This window comes from Lissotriton vulgaris, chromosome 12 (assembly GCF_964263255.1).
Source record: "Lissotriton vulgaris chromosome 12, aLisVul1.2, whole genome shotgun sequence".
In the NCBI taxonomy this organism is placed as follows: Eukaryota; Metazoa; Chordata; class Amphibia; order Caudata; family Salamandridae; genus Lissotriton; species Lissotriton vulgaris.
Genome location: NC_141700.1, coordinates 774,155,264 through 774,175,966, shown reverse-complemented (window position 1 = coordinate 774,175,966; position 20,703 = coordinate 774,155,264). Strand labels below are relative to the sequence as shown.

The window sequence follows — 20,703 nt, the reverse complement described above, 5'->3', positions numbered from 1 at the left end:
TTCTATGGATGCTAATAATGTGCTCCTCAGAGACTTTAAACCTAACTTTTCATAAACCAGGCTCTGAAGCTCAGCAGGGGAAGGGAGGGGGTAGTGAACCAACAGAAATGGACTAGCACATTAGCAACCGGGTGACATGAACGAATGTCATTGGATTTAGAGCAAGCTTTCAATAGCGATTTCACAATATGAGGGTGGTCCTGTGGCGCATGGGTTTTGGCCCCAATCACATTAACTTGGTGTAATTATTTTATACGTCCAGGGGTAATATAGTACCAGAATCCAGGCGGTTGTGAAGGGGAACCAGGCAGAGTTGCCAGCTACCCCAAAGATGTCTGCTCGTGAACCGCTGGCCAGAAGACGGAGAATGAGGATTTATCCATGGGAAATCCAACTAGGCGTCAGGGCTCATATTGTATCGATAAATGCAGACAGTGCCCAAATGTATTTGAGAGACCCCGTGGGGTCTGTGCTTGATTGACGGATGAGTGGGAGGGATTTGCCCCGATCTCGGGATTACATATGAATGGACGCAAGTCCATAATGGTCCCCTTGGGTAGACTGGGGCTTACTGGCATAGTCATCCCCTTGAATCTTGGGCTAAGTGGGTAAGGGAGAAGTTCAGATACTTGGGGATTTGGGTGAGACAGCGTTCAATGTCACAGCAGGATCCCAATGTTGGCAAGCTTTAGAGGGATTATATGGCTCTGTAGACTTCTGGAATCATTGCCTCTTTCTGTAATGGGCTGCATCTCTCTGGCCAAGATGGCTTTTACATCGCTGCCAGAATTTGTTGCAAAATGCGTTGCGTCCTTTCCCAGCTGGGATGTTCCTCAGGCTGGACAAGATGATGTACATTCTGGTGCCCACTGGGAAGAGGAGATGTGTAAAATTGCTTTAAATCTCCCGTGCTTGGAACTCCGACACTTTCTTATACTATGCCATTACAACACACGGTTAAATGGTTTGAGGACGGCCCTAACTGGGAGAAAATGGTGAGAGAAGAAAACAAAACAAAAAAAAGCTGGAGTGCACCCCGGCTACACCTTTCTGGAACTTTTCATGAGACGGAGGGTTTTTAGTGAACTTCCCCGCCGGATACAATAAATGGCAAAAATATGGCATAGGGTGGTGAAGAAAGAAATGATGGTCTCCCTTTGCACTTGACATGCCCCTCTGGTCCTTCCATCTGTTTCAGATTATACTAAAAGATATGTCCTAAAAGATTTGTCCTTTAATAGGGTGTTTATACATAATATAGCTGTATCATTCATGCAGGAGCAGAATGGTTTGGCGTGAGGTCGGCACAGTTTCTGCAGTATGCAGGGTTACCAGACACGGAGCACATGATCTGGAGCCCTTTTACTTGGAGCCCTTTTACTGAGAGCCCCCTGAACATGCAGTCATGCAGCAACTGCTGGATATAACTGGTGCAGAAAATTAAGAATGTGCTTGTACACTGCACCACTCAGAGAGGTGAATGACAGAGGGGGTAAAAGACCGCAGGAGTGCAGATTTCCCAACTGAGTTGACAGTGACAGACTGGAAAAAAGCAAGTGAACAAGCTGAACATCTATCTCCAAAAGTCAGATTTAAATGATACAGTTTCATTTCATGCACATGACACTATAGGAACTTGCTCCGACTTATCCTTATAGGGCCTCTGAATGTGTGGACAACCCTTGGCAGACTTCTTGCAGATAACATGGGGCTGCCGCAGATAGTGGGCTTTTGAGGGGAGGTGATGAAGCTCATGGTGAACCCAATTGAAATGTCAATAGAAGTCTGTCCACCTGGCATAATGCCAAAACGAAACATGGTACAATGAAATTCCGAGTGACAACATTGGGAACTGTGCTAGCGAGACATACGATTACTAGTCAAGCGGTATCTGGCACATAAGAAAAGTCAAAACAAAGATTATATTAGAACTTCTGACCAGTACCAGCTTCAGGTTCCATTCACGGACTGGTTTTGAATTTAATAAAATTGTAATCTATGGTAAACTGATTTAGCATTAGTTCTCCAGCAACAGCCCAGGCAGTCCTTTGCTGGAATTAAGTGTTATAAGTGTGTGAAAGCTACTCCCAGAGTAGAGACAATGACCTGGCAGGGAGACGAGTTGGGTGGCTTCAGGAACTTAAAAAGGTGCCTGTCCTGTCACAGTCAAAAATAGAGAACACTGGGAAAGCCCCAGGGTTTGGCCCCTTAGTCAGGCACCAAACCCAGGGGGAGAAATGGTACCCCCAGAACTGGGTTTGAGTGACCACAGAAGAGGGCACTGCTCATTACCTTGCCCACCCCTTTGGGTGGGCACAAAGGCTAAGAACAAGGTGAGATGATCTTAATTTTGGCTTTTGAGAGTGAGGTGCACTGTGGGTTTGTTTGCAGCAGGGCAAAAAAGAACTTCTGAAAAAGTGGGCAGGGCTGCCACTGGAAATTTCCACCCCATTGACCAGGGAGTGCCAAGGAGCCCCCTCCACCCACTAGCTGATGTCAGGCATAAATGTGGCAGCACCTCCTCAGATCACTTTTCGGGTCTGTGCATGATCGAAAGAGTACTGAACCTGCTGTCTGTCATGAGAGGAACACTGAAGGACCGACCCTACTGCCTCTTGTACCAAGGACAAGGAACTGACTCCAAGGGTCAGTTGGTTGACCTCCTGCGTGGCTACAGTGTCACAACAAGCTGAAAAGGACCTTTTTCTTGGAGTACCCAGCTGATGAGGGGCAACTGGACTTAGCTGTGGGCCTCTGTTGACACCCTGAGCATGAAGTGGCCTCCCCTTAGGTTTCGGAGTCCTTGGAAGTATCCTATGATTGTTTAGGCAGTCAAAGGAAACTTTGAAAGAAATGTCCTCCAGAGCTTCAGGAGGTACTGCTGGAAACAGTATCTGACTGTTAGTTCCCTGGCATCAGACTGAATTTCAACTTTGTCCCAGTCAAGGCTCCCAGCACCTCTGAACAAAGTAACCAAGTCACATTCTGCAGTAAGAATAAGGAACTTTTCAGTGAGAAATGTCCAAACCCCCAGAGCTCCAGTGGCACCAACCTGCTTCAAGTATCCAGCATTAGTTCCACAGCAGCGGCTACATATGAAGCAACAGAGCCCTCAAGGAGGATTTTACTTCTCAAAAATGTACATACTCCCTATCTGCATTTAGACTTTAACGTTTTTGAACTTTCAGAATTTCAACAGGATTAATCCACTTGTATCCAACCAGTGCTCCATTGCGGTCGGCCTCAAATCGCACTTCGATCGGGTCTACCACTGCACCATTTTAACTTAAATATTTCATATCTTCGGTTTCCACTATTGGATTCTGTCATTTTGGTCTTATTTCACTCATAGAATTTTTCTCTTTGTTTTATAATTGATTAAGGAATTGTGTGAGACTTTCTATAGTGCGTATGCATTTCTTAAATGCTTTACAAACCTTTGATTTAAGCCGGAGGGCTGTGTGTCACTTTACTAGGGATTAAGCAGAGGTTTATTTTATTTAACCCCTTCCACACTCATGACGAGCTGGGCTCGTCATGGTGTAGCCTCCTCGTACACTGATGACGAGCCCAGCTCGTCATAAAACAATGAAAAATAGCAATTCCCAGCACAGGAGGGGAATTGCCTTAGCAGCCATGGAGTTAATGAGTGTGATTTCTATCAGATGATGACATTAGCCTTTGAGGTGGATACTTGGCAACCCCAAATAATAATCTAACGCCCTGAGCACAGACGCACTTTAGCAGCTACAGCGGCATTTTCTTGGACACCAGCTACTACTCGCCGCACCCGCTCCGCGGGTGCCGCTTCGACCCTTGGACACCGGGTTGCACCGAAGGACTCCAGAAGGCTACCGGGTGAGTGTGGTCAGCGGGGCTGCGAGCGTGCAGGGGACTCCATTGCCCAGGAGTCCCTGCAAGACCATCCTCCAACTTCCGGTCCGCTCTCCCCGCTGCCGCCCCCGCCTCTCTGCAGCATTAAAGAGCCCTATCACCTCTGCCTTTGTGGGACGCCCTGAGCACAGACGCACTTTAGCAGCTACAGCGGCATTTTCTTGGACACCAGCTACTACTCGCCGCACCCGCTCCGCGGGTGCCGCTTCGACCCTTGGACACCGGGTTGCACCGAAGGACTCCAGAAGGCTACCGGGTGAGTGTGGTCAGCGGGGCTGCGAGCGTGCAGGGGACTCCATTGCCCAGGAGTCCCTGCAAGACCATCCTCCAACTTCCGGTCCGCTCTCCCCGCTGCCGCCCCCCGCCTCTCTGCAGCATTAAAGAGCCCTATCACCTCTGCCTTTGTGGGACGCCCTGAGCACAGACGCACTTTAGCAGCTACAGCGGCATTTTCTTGGACACCAGCTACTACTCGCCGCACCCGCTCCGCGGGTGCCGCTTCGACCCTTGGACACCGGGTTGCACCGAAGGACTCCAGAAGGCTACCGGGTGAGTGTGGTCAGCGGGGCTGCAAGCGTGCAGGGGACTCCATTGCCCAGGAGTCCCTGCAAGACCATCCTCCAACTTCCGGTCCGCTCTCCCCGCTGCCACGCCCCCCGCCTCTCTGCAGCATTAAAGAGCCCTATCACCTCTGCCTTTGTGGGACGCCCTGAGCACAGACGCACTTTAGCAGCTACAGCGGCATTTTCTTGGACACCAGCTACTACTCGCCGCACCCGCTCCGCGGGTGCCGCTTCGACCCTTGGACACCGGGTTGCACCGAAGGACTCCAGAAGGCTACCGGGTGAGTGTGGTCAGCGGGGCTGCAAGCGTGCAGGGGACTCCATTGCCCAGGAGTCCCTGCAAGACCATCCTCCAACTTCCGGTCCGCTCTCCCCGCTGCCACGCCCCCCTGTTCGACCCGGCTACATACTTATTTTCCCAGCACTCCCGCAGCGCGGGACGCAGCGCCGGGGCGAAGACCGGGCAAAGAGCGGGCCGTTTGAGGCCGTTCGAGGTCGGGAGAGTCCGGTCCGGGACCTCTCTCTTTGCCTGCCCCCCTAAAAGTCGATTGACACCTTGAATAATGTGCACACGGGAAACAAGAAGTAAAACATCTTCCCTTGCTGCAGCTGGAGCTGTCAAAGGACCCATCGACACCTATTTTGCCAAGGCGGGCTCACTCCTGATTGAGGAGATTCAAGTCCTGGAGCGAAGAATTTCACAAGAAATTGACTGGGTAAGGAGATCGTCTGTGGGACCGATGGCACTAGCTAGAACGCCTGAAAATAGTTCAGGTAGGCCCATTATGCATAGTATTGATCAGACATCAACTCACCCTACGGACATCATAATAAACAGCCCAGAAATCACTCTCGACGCCACAAGTGATCTAGAGGACATGAGCTTAATGGTGTTACCCAATACTCAAAACACCCAACCTATACCACCACAGAGTACCGAGGTAGCTCCTACCCTAGAATCCAATAGCGTTAACAACAAGGGAGCCAGAGAGGGAGCGATCCCGAAGAAAAAGCAAGGGTTACAAAACCATGAAGAACCCAGGTCTAAAACCCCTAAATCCAAACAAACTAGAGGTAAGGGGAGGAAATTAAACGCCCTTGCCTCAGTGGGGCTTAGACCAGGAAATCCATCCACCTCCAGAACACCAAAGCCAACCCCACCCCTACAACCTAATGACAATCCCCCTCTAGATACCTCCTCGGATGACATCACTTTGGAGGATATAGGTTCACTACTCAGGTCTTTATTAAGCCCATTAGAGGCAAGATTGATTAAGATCGAAGCAAGACTAGTGAGCATCGAAAAGGCAACGGTGCAACTTGCTGATGCTAGGAAAACCGACAGTAACATTACTAAGACACTAAAGGAGGGTACAGGCTCCAATTTGGTTAAAAACAACAACTTGCAGGTTGTATCAAACCCTAAACCATCAGACCCAAAACCTAGATCCACACAACCTGTAAAAAACAACTCATCAAAACCTACTGTTACACTTACAGTCCCGACACCCTCACAGCAACCCAAGACCACCACCCCCAAACCGGCCTCTCCATCGAAATCAAACCCAACTCCTCCGATTAAAACCAAGGACAACCCCCCACTCGAGGGAGAGAAGCCACCCATCAAACGAAAACTACAGCTTGTAAACCTCCCACCAGAAGCAGCCCCCTATACAGTAGTTTTGGCTTGGGTTCCAGAACTCGACCCCCCCACATTTGAATCATACACCTCACTCAAGAATAAAGTAATAAACTGGCTCTCGGTTAATAGACCACTACCGAGAGGTACTGTGAGTGATATATCCACGACAAAGAGAGTAGCATGGGTGGGGCACACTAGGAAGTCCATCAGAGGGGATTGCATTTTGGTCTCCTTTAGAGACCCCAACACAGCTGCATACATTTGCTCCTGTGCCACCGATGAGGACTTTGGTAACATCATCCAAACACTTCCCCTCTCATTTTTCTACCCCTCTGATCTTTATGATTCCGAGGATTATAGGTGGGGGCACCATCAAGAGTTATTGGAGGGTTGGGAAACTTGTCACAGAAACATCAATACTTATCCTCCTTATAGGGGGAGACTAAATGAGTATACCCCTGGTTACGGGGAGGAGGCAGGTTGGGAAACCGTCACCAGGAGGAGGAGGGGGGAGGTGGTCATAGGAGGGGAATACCTGGCCCATATAGAACGCACTTCCCTGCCTACCTACCAACACAGAATCGCTACAGCAATTTAGACATGGTAGATTGACAGATGGCTGGAGAAGGGAATGATGCCCCTGCAAACTATTCAATCACCACTAATATATCTGCAGTATCTGTATGTGATATAAATTCACATACATTGGCGGGTACATTACTAACAGGCTCAGGTGAATCGACCCAGACCCCAGTCATGGTGAACCCTTCCCCAGTTATTGCCACTAGTCCACCAGACATTACATATTCACCCTTAACTTATAGGGCCCACCAAGAGCCTACTGAAACTGCTGTGAGTCCGCCGCGCGCCCAACCACCACATATAACAGCAATCTCGTGGAATGTAGCGGGGCTCCCTAGCAAATTAGACTGCCTAGAATGGACCTCCTACATTAGTTCTAAGAATTTAATACTTCTGCAAGAAACCTGGGCGCGAGAAACTATAGACATAACTGGCTTTGCCTCCTTCTCCAAAACAGCCAAGTGGGGGGGTAAGGGGAGACCATCCGGGGGGTTAATGATAGGGGTAGCAACGGATCTAGGTTGCCAAGCCTCTGATATAGAGACTGCTTCCGACGATCTGCTGGCTGTCCTACTAGAATGGCCGGACTCAACAAAGCTATTAATCATTAACATCTACTCTAGACCGACCCAAATGCATAAAGAGTCGTCTACCATAGAGGAATTAGCCAGATTCCTGGAGGGCATTCCGTGCGATCTTGCCTGTCTGGTCGGGGGCGATTTTAATTCTCACTATGAACCCCTGCCCGGATTACGCGACGGCCCCTCCCTTGAGGAAGATTCTTGCTGGCTCATACCTGAGACGGCGGCGCCACCGCCAAGGGCCTGGACTCCCCTAGCCCTACAAATAAATGCCCTCACCCTTAATTTCGGTCTAAGGGCATGTAATGGCCGCTGTAGCTCGGACATACCCAGTAACCCGACCTACAACAAACCTGGTAGCGAATCCAGACTTGACTATATTATGGTCAAAACCTCTATGTGGCCAGCAATAGTTGACTTCAAAGTGTGCCCAAGAAATGATAGTGACCATAATTCTCTGGAATTGACTTACTCCCTTCCTGGTAGTAAGGACACTTCACAGGGATTTGGGACTGACAAGTCGGGTCTCCTACTTGAAACTAACCGCAGGAAAGTGAAGTGGGAGAAGCTGGCCAGCAGCACAGACAAACTACCCCGCCTCTATGAAAGGTTAATTCCCTTACTAGAGAGTGCCTTTGATCTGGGTATTAAAAACCCAGACGATGACACCAGAAGGGAACTAGCAACAATACACAAAAACATCACAGATTCCCTTGAACAAGACCTGTTTACTACTTCCATGAAAAGGAGCGGCAATAAGCCAAAGACATCCTGGTATAAGGCTTCATGTAGGAAGGCTAAGGCTCTCTTGATATCGGCTATAAAGGGACGCCTTAGCAGGGAGGTAATTCGCGAAAGAAGAACCAAGTATAAGTCCCTCCTAGTGAATGCTAGGGCAGAATGGGACTACGACTATTGGGAGAATCTCGTGAAGGCATTATCTACCAGAGACTCACGTAAATTTTGGCGTGTAGTAGCGAATGGCACGGGTGAGTTATCATCAGCAATAGAACCTAACATAGCCGCCTCGGTATGGCAGGCCCACTTTGAAGCATTATATGCTGAGAGAGGGCAGGATTCTTGTACCGGGAGCAATCTGCCCGCACCCAGCCCTTCGGGGGTTGCATTTACTGAAAAAGAGGTAAGGGAGGCGATTAAAGGCCTAGCTGCTGGAAAAGCCCCGGGGTTGGACGGGGTCCCGGGGGACCTGTTCAAACAGGAACCAGGGATTTGGGCTCCGTACCTCACGATAATATTTAACGCCATCCTGGAGGGAATGACTGTGCCCGATACTTGGACGGGAGCAGAGGTAGTCCCAATCTATAAAAAGGGATCCCCCCTGCTCCCGTCCAACTATCGACCTATCAGTCTGATAGATATTTCTCAAAAACTTTTTGGCAGACTGATCTTAAATCGTTTGCAAGCATGGATCCAAGAAATGGATATCCTATCCCCATATCAGGCAGGATTCCGGGAGGGTGTTTCCACCACAGACCAAATATTTAGGTTACAACTGCTCTATTGGAGAACAGCAATAATCGAAGGCGGCAGTCTCTATACCATCTTTGTAGACCTACGTGCCGCCTTCGATTTGGTGCCTAGAGCGAGGCTGTGGAATGTCATGAAAGATCTTGGGGTCCCCGCTGACATCTTGGCAATTCTGATAAGACTCCACACTAACAACTATGCCCGCGTTAGATGTGGCAAAGGTGGAAAACTAACTGAGCGGTTCCCCGTTCGCAGAGGTGTAAGACAGGGTTGTGTACTTGCACCCACCCTGTTTTGCATCTTTGTGAACGGGGTAATTGCCCACCTCAACGGGATTGCCAACTCGGACGCCCCCAAGTTGACAGGCAACAGGGTGCCTGCAATTATGTTTGCAGACGACACCCTGTTGCTGTCTAAATCCCCTATGGGGATTCAGCGCATTTTGGACGGCTTCCTTAACTTCTGCTCTGATCGGGGACTGGAAGTCAATCCCCAAAAAACAAAATTCATGATTTTAAATCCTACCTCCCGAAATAGAACCCCTCCCAAGCTAGGCACGGTTCAATTAGAACGGGTGCATAATATTGAATACCTGGGAATCATTATAAATGAACACTTAACTTGGTCAACTCACCAGGCCAAAGTGACCATCAAACTGGCACAGTTGGCGGGTGGCACTTTGCGTCTGGCAAATAAATCTAGCTATCGACCATTCACCCCAGTCATTCACATATACAAAACACAAGCTAGGGCAGGGGTCACTTACGGGGGAGAGTTGTGGGGATACACGCCATACCCCAAGTTACAGACCACGGAGAATACGTTTTTGAGACAGGTAGCTGCCCTCCCCCAGAGTACCCCACTACTACCACTAAGGTTGGATTTGGGAATTAGACCCATTACAGAGGAGCTAGGACTAAAACCCCTAAAATTCTGGAGGCGTTTGTGGACCAGTCCTGACCTCGCAAGCTATAGAGAAGAACTACAAGAATTCCTGGAACTACGGAGCACTAAGAAGATTCCCTGGTTGACTTATGTCAGAGGAACGTGCGAGGAATTGGGATTCCCGGAACTATGGACTGATCCGCTCAATTCTTGCATTAAGATCTCAAAAAAGGCACTCGCGAACACTTACTATGCCATGATGCTCACCAGAGCCTCTATTGACACTCGTGAGGGGTCTTTGACAAACCTTTTCTTGAATATAAAAGATACCTATTCTCTTGAAAAAACCCTAGATGAGATCTCTCCTGCATTGACCAGGAAACAGTTTTTACAATGGCGCTATGGATGCCTTCCTTTAGCTGCGTTTACAGCATCCTGGTCATCCTGCTCCACTACATCAATTTGCCCAATGTGTGCACATCCGAAGGAGGACGACATGCATGCGGTCCTTTTCTGTAAGGGTTACGAGCGGAGCAGGAAATATTGGCTTGTTCCGATGCTCAGGAACCTGGGGTTTAGATCTCACCAAACTGCTTATAGAGTCCTAAAATCTGATCTCTCCCCTCCTACCGTTTTTGCACTGTCAAAATTTTTAACTTCATTGTGGTTCACCCGTAGCCGAATGATGAAAAGTCTGGTATAAAGGGACATGTCCAGCGGCTCTCCACAAATGTTTTATCCATATTTTAACCAATTGGATCACATTTTGTTTAATAACTTTTAAACGTATGTATTGTTCCATATCTTTTATGATCTGTGATCGAAATAAAGATTAATGAAATGAAAATGAAATGAAAATAATCTAACTTACTACAATTTTATATTCAGAGGTCCGACAAAAAACCCATGAATCGGGAGATCCTCCCCTTTTTAATGGACGGTGGACTGAAAGACAGGAAGGCGTTTGCAGGAGAGGGGACCTTCAAGCCAATACTGATTCAATTTGTGACTTACTGACCATGCCGGGTTCCAAATGACTTATTTAATGCTGACAGCTGCTGGTATTTCTTAAATTATGAAGTCCATGCTCTACTTTGGTTTAGGCCAACTCTTCAACCTAGACTGTTTCTCCTCATTGAGGATTATTCAGAAACAATGTAAACTAAGGTCAAACTTGGAAGCCTAACCCCAGAATCCCCAACCCAAGAAGAACACAGTCGCCAGTCAGTTAATGGTGTGCTTAGATTAATGTCAGCATAAAATTAAAAGGGAATGTTAGTTTCCCAAACACAAAACATACTTTGTGTGGTTCAGACAGCCAAGAACTGCTTGAAGTTTGTTTTGAACAACAAGCATGTAGGGAGCAATTGTTTTCCCATTTTGCCAACTCAGTCAAAAATGTAAGGGAAAAACAAAACAAAACAACAACATAAACAACAACAACAACAACAACAAAAAATCTTAGTTCTACTGGGGAGACAGTAAAAAAATAGAACCTCTCAGAATGGGGGGGGGGGGGGGTAGAGAGGCAATGCCCACCCCAATAGGTGATAAAAACAGTACCAGGTTTTAAACAATTGTGTATGCAAGGATAGTTCCAAAGAAACATTAAAACTAACAGAGCACCTTTGATGAAATGTACAGGGCTGTCTGCAGCATGCAAGAGTCAACCAGTTGAGAGGAAGGGGGAGCAAGATAACTGAATACCGTCTCCCTACTCAGTTACCCTAAGATCAATTCCTTTTCCTCCTACAATTGAAAACCAGCAGGGGGTCCTTGTAAAATGCAAGATACCAAGTGTGCAAAATTGGGAAACTTTATGCTTGAAGCTCATTTTTAGGGTGGTGGTCCCCACAGTGGTCAACATATTCAACTCAAAATCAAAACAGATCAATTTCACCACAATGGCATTGTATTTAACAGACTAAGCTATCTATGTGTGTCAATAGGAACGATCAGGTACACTTGCATTTCGCTAAGTCTCAATTAGCAAAGACATTTCTGGGATATGCATCAAAATGTTAAAAAGGCATACGGAGTCTTCTGGAGAAGTGTGTAACACTTACGAGCTGTAGAAGGAGAGGGGTCAATGTTTCATCAATTTGACAGAAGCAAAAGCAATACTACAGAGTTGAACAACAGTGATGTCAATAAATGTCATACGTAAGGAACATTACTAAGACATATTTTACAGAGAAGGTCCCAGCATTGCCTTGAGGTGAACAGTTATTTTTGTTTTCTTTTACATCATTTCATCTTTCTAGCCTAATATTAAACTGCTTTGACCGGGACAACTTTAAAACTTTGTCTGGATTGCACAGAGCTATACAAAGTGCCATAAAACTGTTGGGGGAGGGGTGGGGGGGGGGGGTAGGGGGAGAGACAGACTGGCATGTGGAACAGTGTTATTCATTTATTGCACTTTGAATTAGCAAGATAGTCTTTTCATCTGCAAAGGTGATTTCTTTGTGTTGCAATTTCTGATCTCAAAGTAGTTTAACACCTCAATACCTGCTCATCCTTATGCTCCACACACCAATTAGATACACTGAAAGATACCGACCCATAAGCAGATTTGTGCTTTTCACTTAATACTTACTCCATTTTCAATAGCTCTTCCACAGGTTACTCACCTTTCCCAAAAACGTCCAAGATGGCCTCCACAAGACCGAGGACATAAACACCACAGGCGAAGACGTTGGCGAGGTAGAACATCAGCCCAATGCTGCCTCCAAACTCCGGGCCTAGTGTCCGACTGATCATAACTGATGGTGAAAATGATGTAAAGGAAAATCTAGCAAGAATAAAAGGTAAATCCATTTTTGCAGCTGAATAGTAGCCATCTGGAAAAGGTTGACAGAAAGTAGTCTCATGGTTATGTATACATGCACTATGCAGCATGGTTTTAATCCAACGATTCACACAGCGCACACCCTGGAGAGTCAAGCTCTGCAGGAACAGTAATCTCATAGTCTGATTTCAAACGAGATGGAGGCACGTCTTAGATGATTCTCCACGATTCAGGGTCTCACAAATGAAGACTGCTGGGTTGAATTTTAATTGCACTGCTATAACAACCCAAGGTGAATAAAATCAGTCTATGCATTTTTCTTCAATATGTTGCGGATTAAAGAGTATTGAATGAGTAAAAAGCTGAAAGTCTGACTTTGATTAAACACATGATTCAGGCAAAATACAAGGAAATAAAGCAGGGGAAAAAAGTGTGTCAGGGAAGGGGGGGGGAGAAGGTGTCTGCACATAGATACATAGGGATTTGGGGATAAGTGATGGTAAAGTCAGAGGAATATTGCATTTGTGGTGCATTTATCAGAGGTTCTTCTCAGAGGCACTGTACACAGGCAACTAAAGTAAACAAGCAGGTACTGCCTCATCTTTTCTTCTAGTCTCCACCCCCATCGTCCTTGTACAGCCATTCGTTTGCTTAGGCATGCTCCCCCATACCTGCAAGATTCATTAAAAATTCACCCGCTAGGTAGAATACATCAGCCAGTATCCCACTGCACACACCTTTCAATTGATGGTCACCACTTTCCTTTGCATGCTTAATGACCTAGTCTAGAGCTGCAGTCATAGCCACGCCCCCACGGCTCCATAATGATGCTGTATTCCTGATGCCAAGCCATTTCCGTCCAGCTGGTCTTTTCTCTTTCCTGCCACTTTTAAACATGATCATAATCTGAAGAGAAACACTAAAGCAGCCGAGGAGAATAACAAAGTACAATACAGGAGGGAATCTAAACCATTCGTTGAAAAGTACCACTGGTTGAAGAAGTCAGAGGTAGAAACCCTTAAGCAATATAAAAAATTGTAGCTGCAGAATACAGCAACGGTATTGAAGCATTAAAAAGAACAAAAGGGTAGCAGCAGAGAAGCACCCATAAAAAACAATATATTAGTGAGACTTTTATATTTACCCAATAAGGAAAAGTTTCATGCATGTAATACCAGTCCTCAATCTTCTATTTCCTTGGAATTCATAAATGGTAGAAACATGTTCACCTACGAGCAGGAACACAGAATGCATTTTAAAAAGGCAACATTTTCATTCTCACCCTCCTATGATGGAGAAGGAAAGGGCACGCAACTGTGATCCTAGTCTTCAAACAAGGATAATCTCTTTGAATTTATAAACTAGTCCATTGCTCCTCACTACACCTGGAGGGACAGACTCTTGCATGGCCGTGACCATCAAAAATGAACGCACCAGCCCTGCTGAGCAGTGTAGCTTCCAGAATCCTTAATGCAACACTTCCAAATAAGCCTTGGAACATCATTCAACACCTTGTTATTTCTTAAGGTTTTGGACGGATGTTTCATTCAAATTTACCTTAGAGTAACTGAATTTGAGTTGGCCGAGACCTTGCACATCTACAGCAATGTTCTTTTGTTAAAAGGACAATCAGACATAATCTGACTACAGAAATCAGCTTTACAGTTTCCTTTAAACAGTACTTAGAAGAGATCTTAACTGAGGTATTTTGATCTAATGAAGATCCCAAAGGTAGAATAAACTGTTAATGGACTGTTTTATGGACTTATACAGTCCTTCAATAAACCATGTGTAGTAAAATGTTATTTACAGGCAGTTTTCACAGACATGTTAAATCAAATCATCCAACAGTAGGAGCCAATAGACTTGGGGTGGGAGGTCAGGGGGGCAATCACTGGTTAAAAGGATACAGTAGGCTCCACCACCTTGCACAGCACCATTGGTGGAGATTGCACATACGGAGAGAACCGTGAGAGAAATGATGATATAGGCAACTACCAGCATCAGCAAGGACTGGAGGAAACCTGCATGACCGATCACGAATCCTGCAGGTAGAGGGGGAAAGAAATGAAGTGGGTGCTGCACTGAGAGACAGGACAGTGCATGGCAAACAAAAAGAAGAAAAAACATAAACCAACCTGTAGTAGTAGGTATAAATTGTCTTACATGTGGTTGCATTTTTGTTTTGCTTCCTCTCAACAGGTGGTTGTTAGCAGCTTCTACTCATCAAGAAGGATTTAACCAATAACTGGCTGGTGTACTAAGCCACATGTTCAGAAGAATCCACTAATCTGTTCCCACTCTAGTGTTACCAGGCGCCACACATTAACATATGAGTCAAGTGGACTAAAAGGGGTTCAGCAGGATAAACAGGACAAAATCAGAAGACCTAAAAGAAATTGATGTCAAATTTACACACAAATAAAAAAACATTGAAGAACCTGAAGTCAACATGATTGGAGACTGGCAAAGGATCCTTGGAAGGAAATGGAATGCTCCTCTCATTGGTGGGATCTAGCTATCTTACTAGAACAATTACAGATTTAGCTGCTTCCACCTCTTCATCATACAGCTCACCATCCTAGAGACGTTACCCTATAGTAACACTCACAAACTGGTTATCCTTTCATTCTTCACCCACATTTTTATATAAATCATTGTTGGTTCATTTGATGGCTTTAAGGGGCTCCTTTGAGGACAGTTCTGCAGCCCAGCAATAAAATAAACAGTGTTCGAGAAAAAGGTATGAGACATCTGGACATCTACAGAGTTACAAATGAAAGAGATGCCTGCCTGCTATGAGGTCTTCAATATTGGTATCTTTCATACAAGGACATGTTTGAATGCGGTCTTGTGCTCAGGATAGGGAATGCTACAAAGCAATATTATACATATTTAATTGCTTGTAAACCATCCACCTCACTCTTAGGGTCGTGATTGCAGTAAATTAGATGGAATTAGGTTGGACTTCACCCTGCATACATCCTAAGATTTGTATAAGTAAAGACACTATTGCAACACAGAGGAGGAAGGAGATCGCATGGAGAAATAACTTTCTTCTCTAGTATTTGAGTTTCCAGAGATGCGATGCTTCACCGAGCCAGAAAAAAAGGAGGAAGGAACGAGGCTCACATTACTGAACTAAGCCTCTTGTAGATTCGTTTTCCAGGCGGGAGATATGGATCTATTGCCTAAGGTCCTCAAAGCAGTTTGGGATGGTTGCCTTTCAAATGTCATTTTCTGGTTGTAGTACAGAAACCGCGTTTGTGCAAGGCGATGAATCTCCCAGCAGGCAGGGATGAAGCTGGCTCCAGGCAGGAGCATCCAAAACTTGGGCATGAGAAATGTGAAATCTGCACCTGGCTGTCAACAGCTTTCATGGACTAGTACTTTTTTCTTCAAATAAGAGATTAATTGCAGGATTTGAGACCGTGTATTAGAGCCAATTTACTAAAGAAGCTCATACTCCTACGAAGGACATGGCCAGCAGCGTGGCTCTGAAAGTTGCACACTCATTGCTGAAAGACAGGAATATCTGCTGGTCGCAATTGTAAACAAGACTGAACTGGAGTTTGATTTCTCCACTTTGGGTAAAGTAAAATACACAACATTTGGGCAATAGGAATCCCGGTTATGGACAGTGCTTGGGAAACGGCAGCAGTATGGTATGAAGCACTAACTAAATGGACACTGAGGAAAACATGTTCTGGCTTCCTTTAATGTGATAATGCATGGACACTGAAGCATGCACAAACAAATACAGACCAACGGTGCATGCCACTTTGTAACCGGTTTGTTGCCACCATAAGCCTGCGAAATAAAGCACAGGTGGCACAGAAATAGACCGGTTATAGAGATGTGGCATAAGTAGTTAGTGCGCATTTCTGGAGGTCCGAGTTCACTTATGGCAGCCCACGACACCCAGCTGTTTTGCCTTTGCCAGTGCTTGTTTGTTTTTTTGTAAAGATGCACAACTGTGTTCTCTGCGGTTGTGTTCGTGTCCATGCAAGAACAAGGAGATGGAGGAAAATCTGGAAAGCAGTAAAACCAATTGCTACACCATGATCGCTTTGTCTGAGAAAGACAAGATCGCGTGGAAGAGCAGTCTTTGGTGGCTATGGGACAGTCGGTTCAAAAATGTTATAAAGTGCAACGAATAGAGTTTGCTCTGAAAGAGGCTGCTGATCTTACATTTCTTGAGGGAGTAAACTACGATAGGGCTCTTTTGAGCAACCAGGGTCCTGAATTATGGAGATCCATAGTAAATAACCAGGTTTTTAATCCTTTCCTAAAAGTGGGTTCTGAAGTTTCCTGTCTCAGATGCATGAAGAGAGAGTTCCATCCAGAAGGCCCCACCTAGCAAGGAAAAGGAGTGCCCTCCAATCCTTGACAGTTTTCACTCGGACTCTGGCCACAGCGAGATGAGAAGACCGTGGACTCCTCGCAGGAGTATAAAAAAAAGAATGCAGAAAGGCAAATATCTTGGAGAGCATGAAAAATCATTAAAATCATTACCAAGGCTATAAGCAGAATTCTCTTCCTTACTAGGAGCCAGTGCAAAGAAGAGTGACGGCTCGAGATACTCGCTCTCTTCGGTACATTCAGTAGGAGATGCGCCACTGTGTTTTGTACCACTTGCAATCTATGGATGGCATATTCTGGCAAGCCAAGATAGAAGGCATCAGCATAATCGAGGCTAGACGTTCTGAGAGCCTGGATAACTGTTTTCCTGGCAACAAAGGATAGAAGAAACAGAAATGTTTTCACCGCCCTCAACATACCAACGCACCTACCCGTCACTGCGCTAATCTGGGGTAAGGAAGACAGGCACCTGTCAAACTTAACTCCCAGGTTCCCGGCTGTGTCTGTATGAGACATAGGTGGGATAGAGCCATTGAGCCAGCAATCTTGGTACCAAATGACTCAACAATTAAAACAAGTGGGGTACGGTACACATGAAACAATGTAGGGCTAAGGGCCGAGCCCTACGGAACACCAACTGACCAACATCACTTATTGCCAGAGGCAAACGGGAGCAGCCAAACCTCCTGTTCTCTATTATCATTCTAAATATATCTAGATATGAATCTGTGTGGTTGTGCAGTCCACCCTTATCGGCTACTCTAAGTGTCGTAGTTGGATAGGAAAGCCTGCTGTTGCAAGTGTACTGCTCTGTATCTAGGACATTTATATGAAGTCTTTTGTCCTTTTCTGGACCAAAGCCTTTTTCTGGATCCATACTGCAGGTGAGCCTCTAACCTTCTATTAATCTACTGAAGCACCCATTTTACAACTTGGTGCGACTCGGAGGCTGGAAGCGTAGGCCCACAGACAGGTTCCGAGGTACCCGCCTCCAGAGGGGGGCCCGTTTGAGACGACAGGAAACCATCACCACTATCAGCGCCTTGAGACCCTCTGGGTAAGTAGTGCGCTATATAAATACGATGATTGATTGATTGATTGTCCCACAATTTAGAGTTATGCTGCAACTTTTGTTCTGGGTGGGATGAATCCTGAAGATCTCTGGATGTCATGAAATACTCTTCTTCCAGCAGAGAGATTGTCTCATGTAAGGGGGATCATTCTGATCATTGGTTCTTGAAGAAGCTCTTCAGCTTTTCTCAAATGCAGCTGGAGGAGTTTTTCTTTTGTTGGGTGTAGTGTGTGGTTTCTCTAGAAACTGAAGGACAGGTTTATTTTCTGAAATTTAATGCCGACATCATACATTTGTGATCTTTCTCCATTCAGACATAAAATGTGAGATTCTTACACCTACTGAAGGGGGGGGTGCGGGCTGCTGTCAGCATTGGAGAGGAAGATGTGTGTCTTGGGCACACAACTGGGAAGCTCGTCGCTTTGTGGAAATGAAACATCTGTAAAAATGTTTCTCACCCCTTGCCATTGAATTGCACTGTTTGTATGAAGTTTGACAGCAGAGTGAGTACTGCTGCCATTGCTGACAGACCCAGCACGGTGATCAGCCTCTGGCGGAGTGATGGCATCTGCCGTTATCTTCATGAAAAGTAGTGAGTCATTGTAGGATGCTGGGGGACCATGCAATATAATGGTTTGAGCTCACAGGATTCCAAAAACGGATTTCCCATTGAAAGGCACATCGAGGTTCTTGTTATGAAACTGGTTTCAAAATGCAGTAACTTCAGCCAGAAATTGCATTTCAATACTGGAGCACCCACGTTCTGATGACAACCAGTACTGGAGGCAGCCAAGGCATGTCATGGACTATGGCCGACTTATTTGCTCGCTCTTGGGAGTACTGCCATTGCCTCCACTTTTATGTCCTTGGGCAAAGTTTATGATGGATGAAATTTCTTTCCATGTTTGCCAGTGATACCTTCCCAGGGTTAGGTAATACTTTCGTGATCTTTATTGATATACCTGCCATTAACCCCCCATAGCATTAATGCATCTGCCGCTTATCTGGTTGAGATGGACTGACAGAGCTAAGCTGCAGACTCTGAAGAGCATGCAGGCATGATAGGGTCTTATTTTCGGGAGGGTTGGGCGGCAGAATTTTTCTATTCCTGGGGGACCCGGTTAGCACCTTTGTTGGGAACTTAAGTTGTCTTAGAACCACTTCCCATACATTATCCAAAATTGTAATAGATTTTATTGACTGCTTTTTAAAGTCAGAGGAAGTACTGCTTCTCTGTTGCGCTCATAGGTAAGCCAAAGTGCTACAAGGCGCTTTGCATGAGAGAATGTAATCTAGTGAGATCCTCCAGAACTGAATCAGCCCGAGGTGGGATCACCTGACCCTCATAAGGAAATGCACAATCATGCAATACTTCTTCAGAACAGTGCTCTTTCTCCGCCTTCTTGTGGTGGTTTATCTTTGTCATTACCCTCATCTTCCACAGACCCATCCTTGCATTCTTCTTCATCCTGTGAACGAGGTGGCAGCATTACTAGTGGGGGTGGTGGGGGCCGCAGGGCGGGGCTCTAGGTAACCGGAACGGAGAATCCTGTCGTTTCCAACAACAGCAAAAGAGTGTTCTAATGTTGCTGAGCACGTGACACATTAAAGTCTTCTTGCACGCAAGTCGGAGTTGGGCTCCATCTTTTGCTGTTGTTGGAAACTACAGGATTCTCCGTTCCTGTTACATAGAGCCCGTCCTGCAGGGTCGGGCCCCCAGTAAAATGGAGCCCTTTTGTGATATATATATATATATATTTTACCTCCCAGGCACAAAAGACCATCAGGACGAGACTCGTGCAGACCAAAAGTGTATTTATTTGTCGCCCTCGGACGCGTTTCACCTGACCAGCAGGCTTGTTCACCGATATACATACATACTTTTCTCTCCTCCAGTGCTCCACTGGTAAAGTACGCCCTCAAAGACCGATCCAAACTTCTTGAGGATATACAGAATCTCTTAGCGGAAATTGAACCCCTGATGACAAAAGAAGCATTGGAGGAACATCTCAAAAAACTGAATGGGAGAATGGAGAAGTTGGAGGAAGAGATTACGGCCAAAAAACAACGGAAGTTTATAAGAGATTTTAAAGATTACCAATCTTGGCGCACTTTAACTTTTCAAAAGAAATATGACCATCTATTTGACAAAAATACAGGAATGGCATTAACCGGTCAACAGAAGGCAGGACCAATTGTGGAGGTAGTGGAAAGCGATGTGTCGGATGGTAATTTATCGGATGCCTCCAATTCAGTAATCACCCAAGAATCTGCAGCAACCACAAGCAAAAGGGTGAATTTTTTAGCTCAATTTCAGATGATGAGTCAGAACCGGACAGAAACCTTTCAGGGGGAGAAGGGGAATCAAAGAGGACGAGGTCGTGGAAACAGAGGAGGAACAGGAGGAACAAGAAAGCCAAAAAGAGGAGGATCAAACGCAACAGAAGCTCCAATGGGAATGTCGACAAGGAGCAAGAACACGAAATGAACAGGACGGTGGTGAACCTCTCACGCCACGTGCTTACTAAAGATCTTTTGGTGTACTGCTGGATACTATGAGTTGATTGGAATCTGAACACTGTCCCGTATGGGACCCACTGTTGGAAGTATTGCACATATGCCCACTTGGGCTTGGACTCTTGCCGAACTGATATTGAATCATGTTTGAACACTGTCTGATCATAGCCCACTGGGGCGGTATGAGCGTCACCTAACTTTCAATTATTTGGAATTGTTTATTGGTTATTAGCCCACTAGGGCGATGGATCCGTTGTACAAATTTGTTCATTCAGGCTTTGTCAATCAATACTAGGGGCCCACTTGGGCTTAGTTCAGAGAGCCAC

At 45.9% G+C, this 20,703-nt stretch overlaps 1 protein-coding gene across 3 annotated transcripts in view; it reads right to left on the bottom strand.

Annotated features, from left to right (window-relative positions):
• Positions 1 to 20,703, bottom strand: part of SLC12A9 (solute carrier family 12 member 9) — a 163,834-nt gene that overhangs the window by 87,594 nt on the left and 55,537 nt on the right. For all 3 annotated transcript variants that reach the window (XM_086946117.1, XM_086946118.1, XM_086946116.1), the window contains exons 3-4: positions 14,337 to 14,471; positions 12,269 to 12,400 (exon numbers count right to left, since the gene is read on the bottom strand). In XM_086946117.1, the coding sequence (XP_086802243.1) occupies positions 12,269 to 12,400; positions 14,337 to 14,471 (267 nt within the window). The remainder of the gene's footprint in view (positions 1 to 12,268; positions 12,401 to 14,336; positions 14,472 to 20,703) is intronic.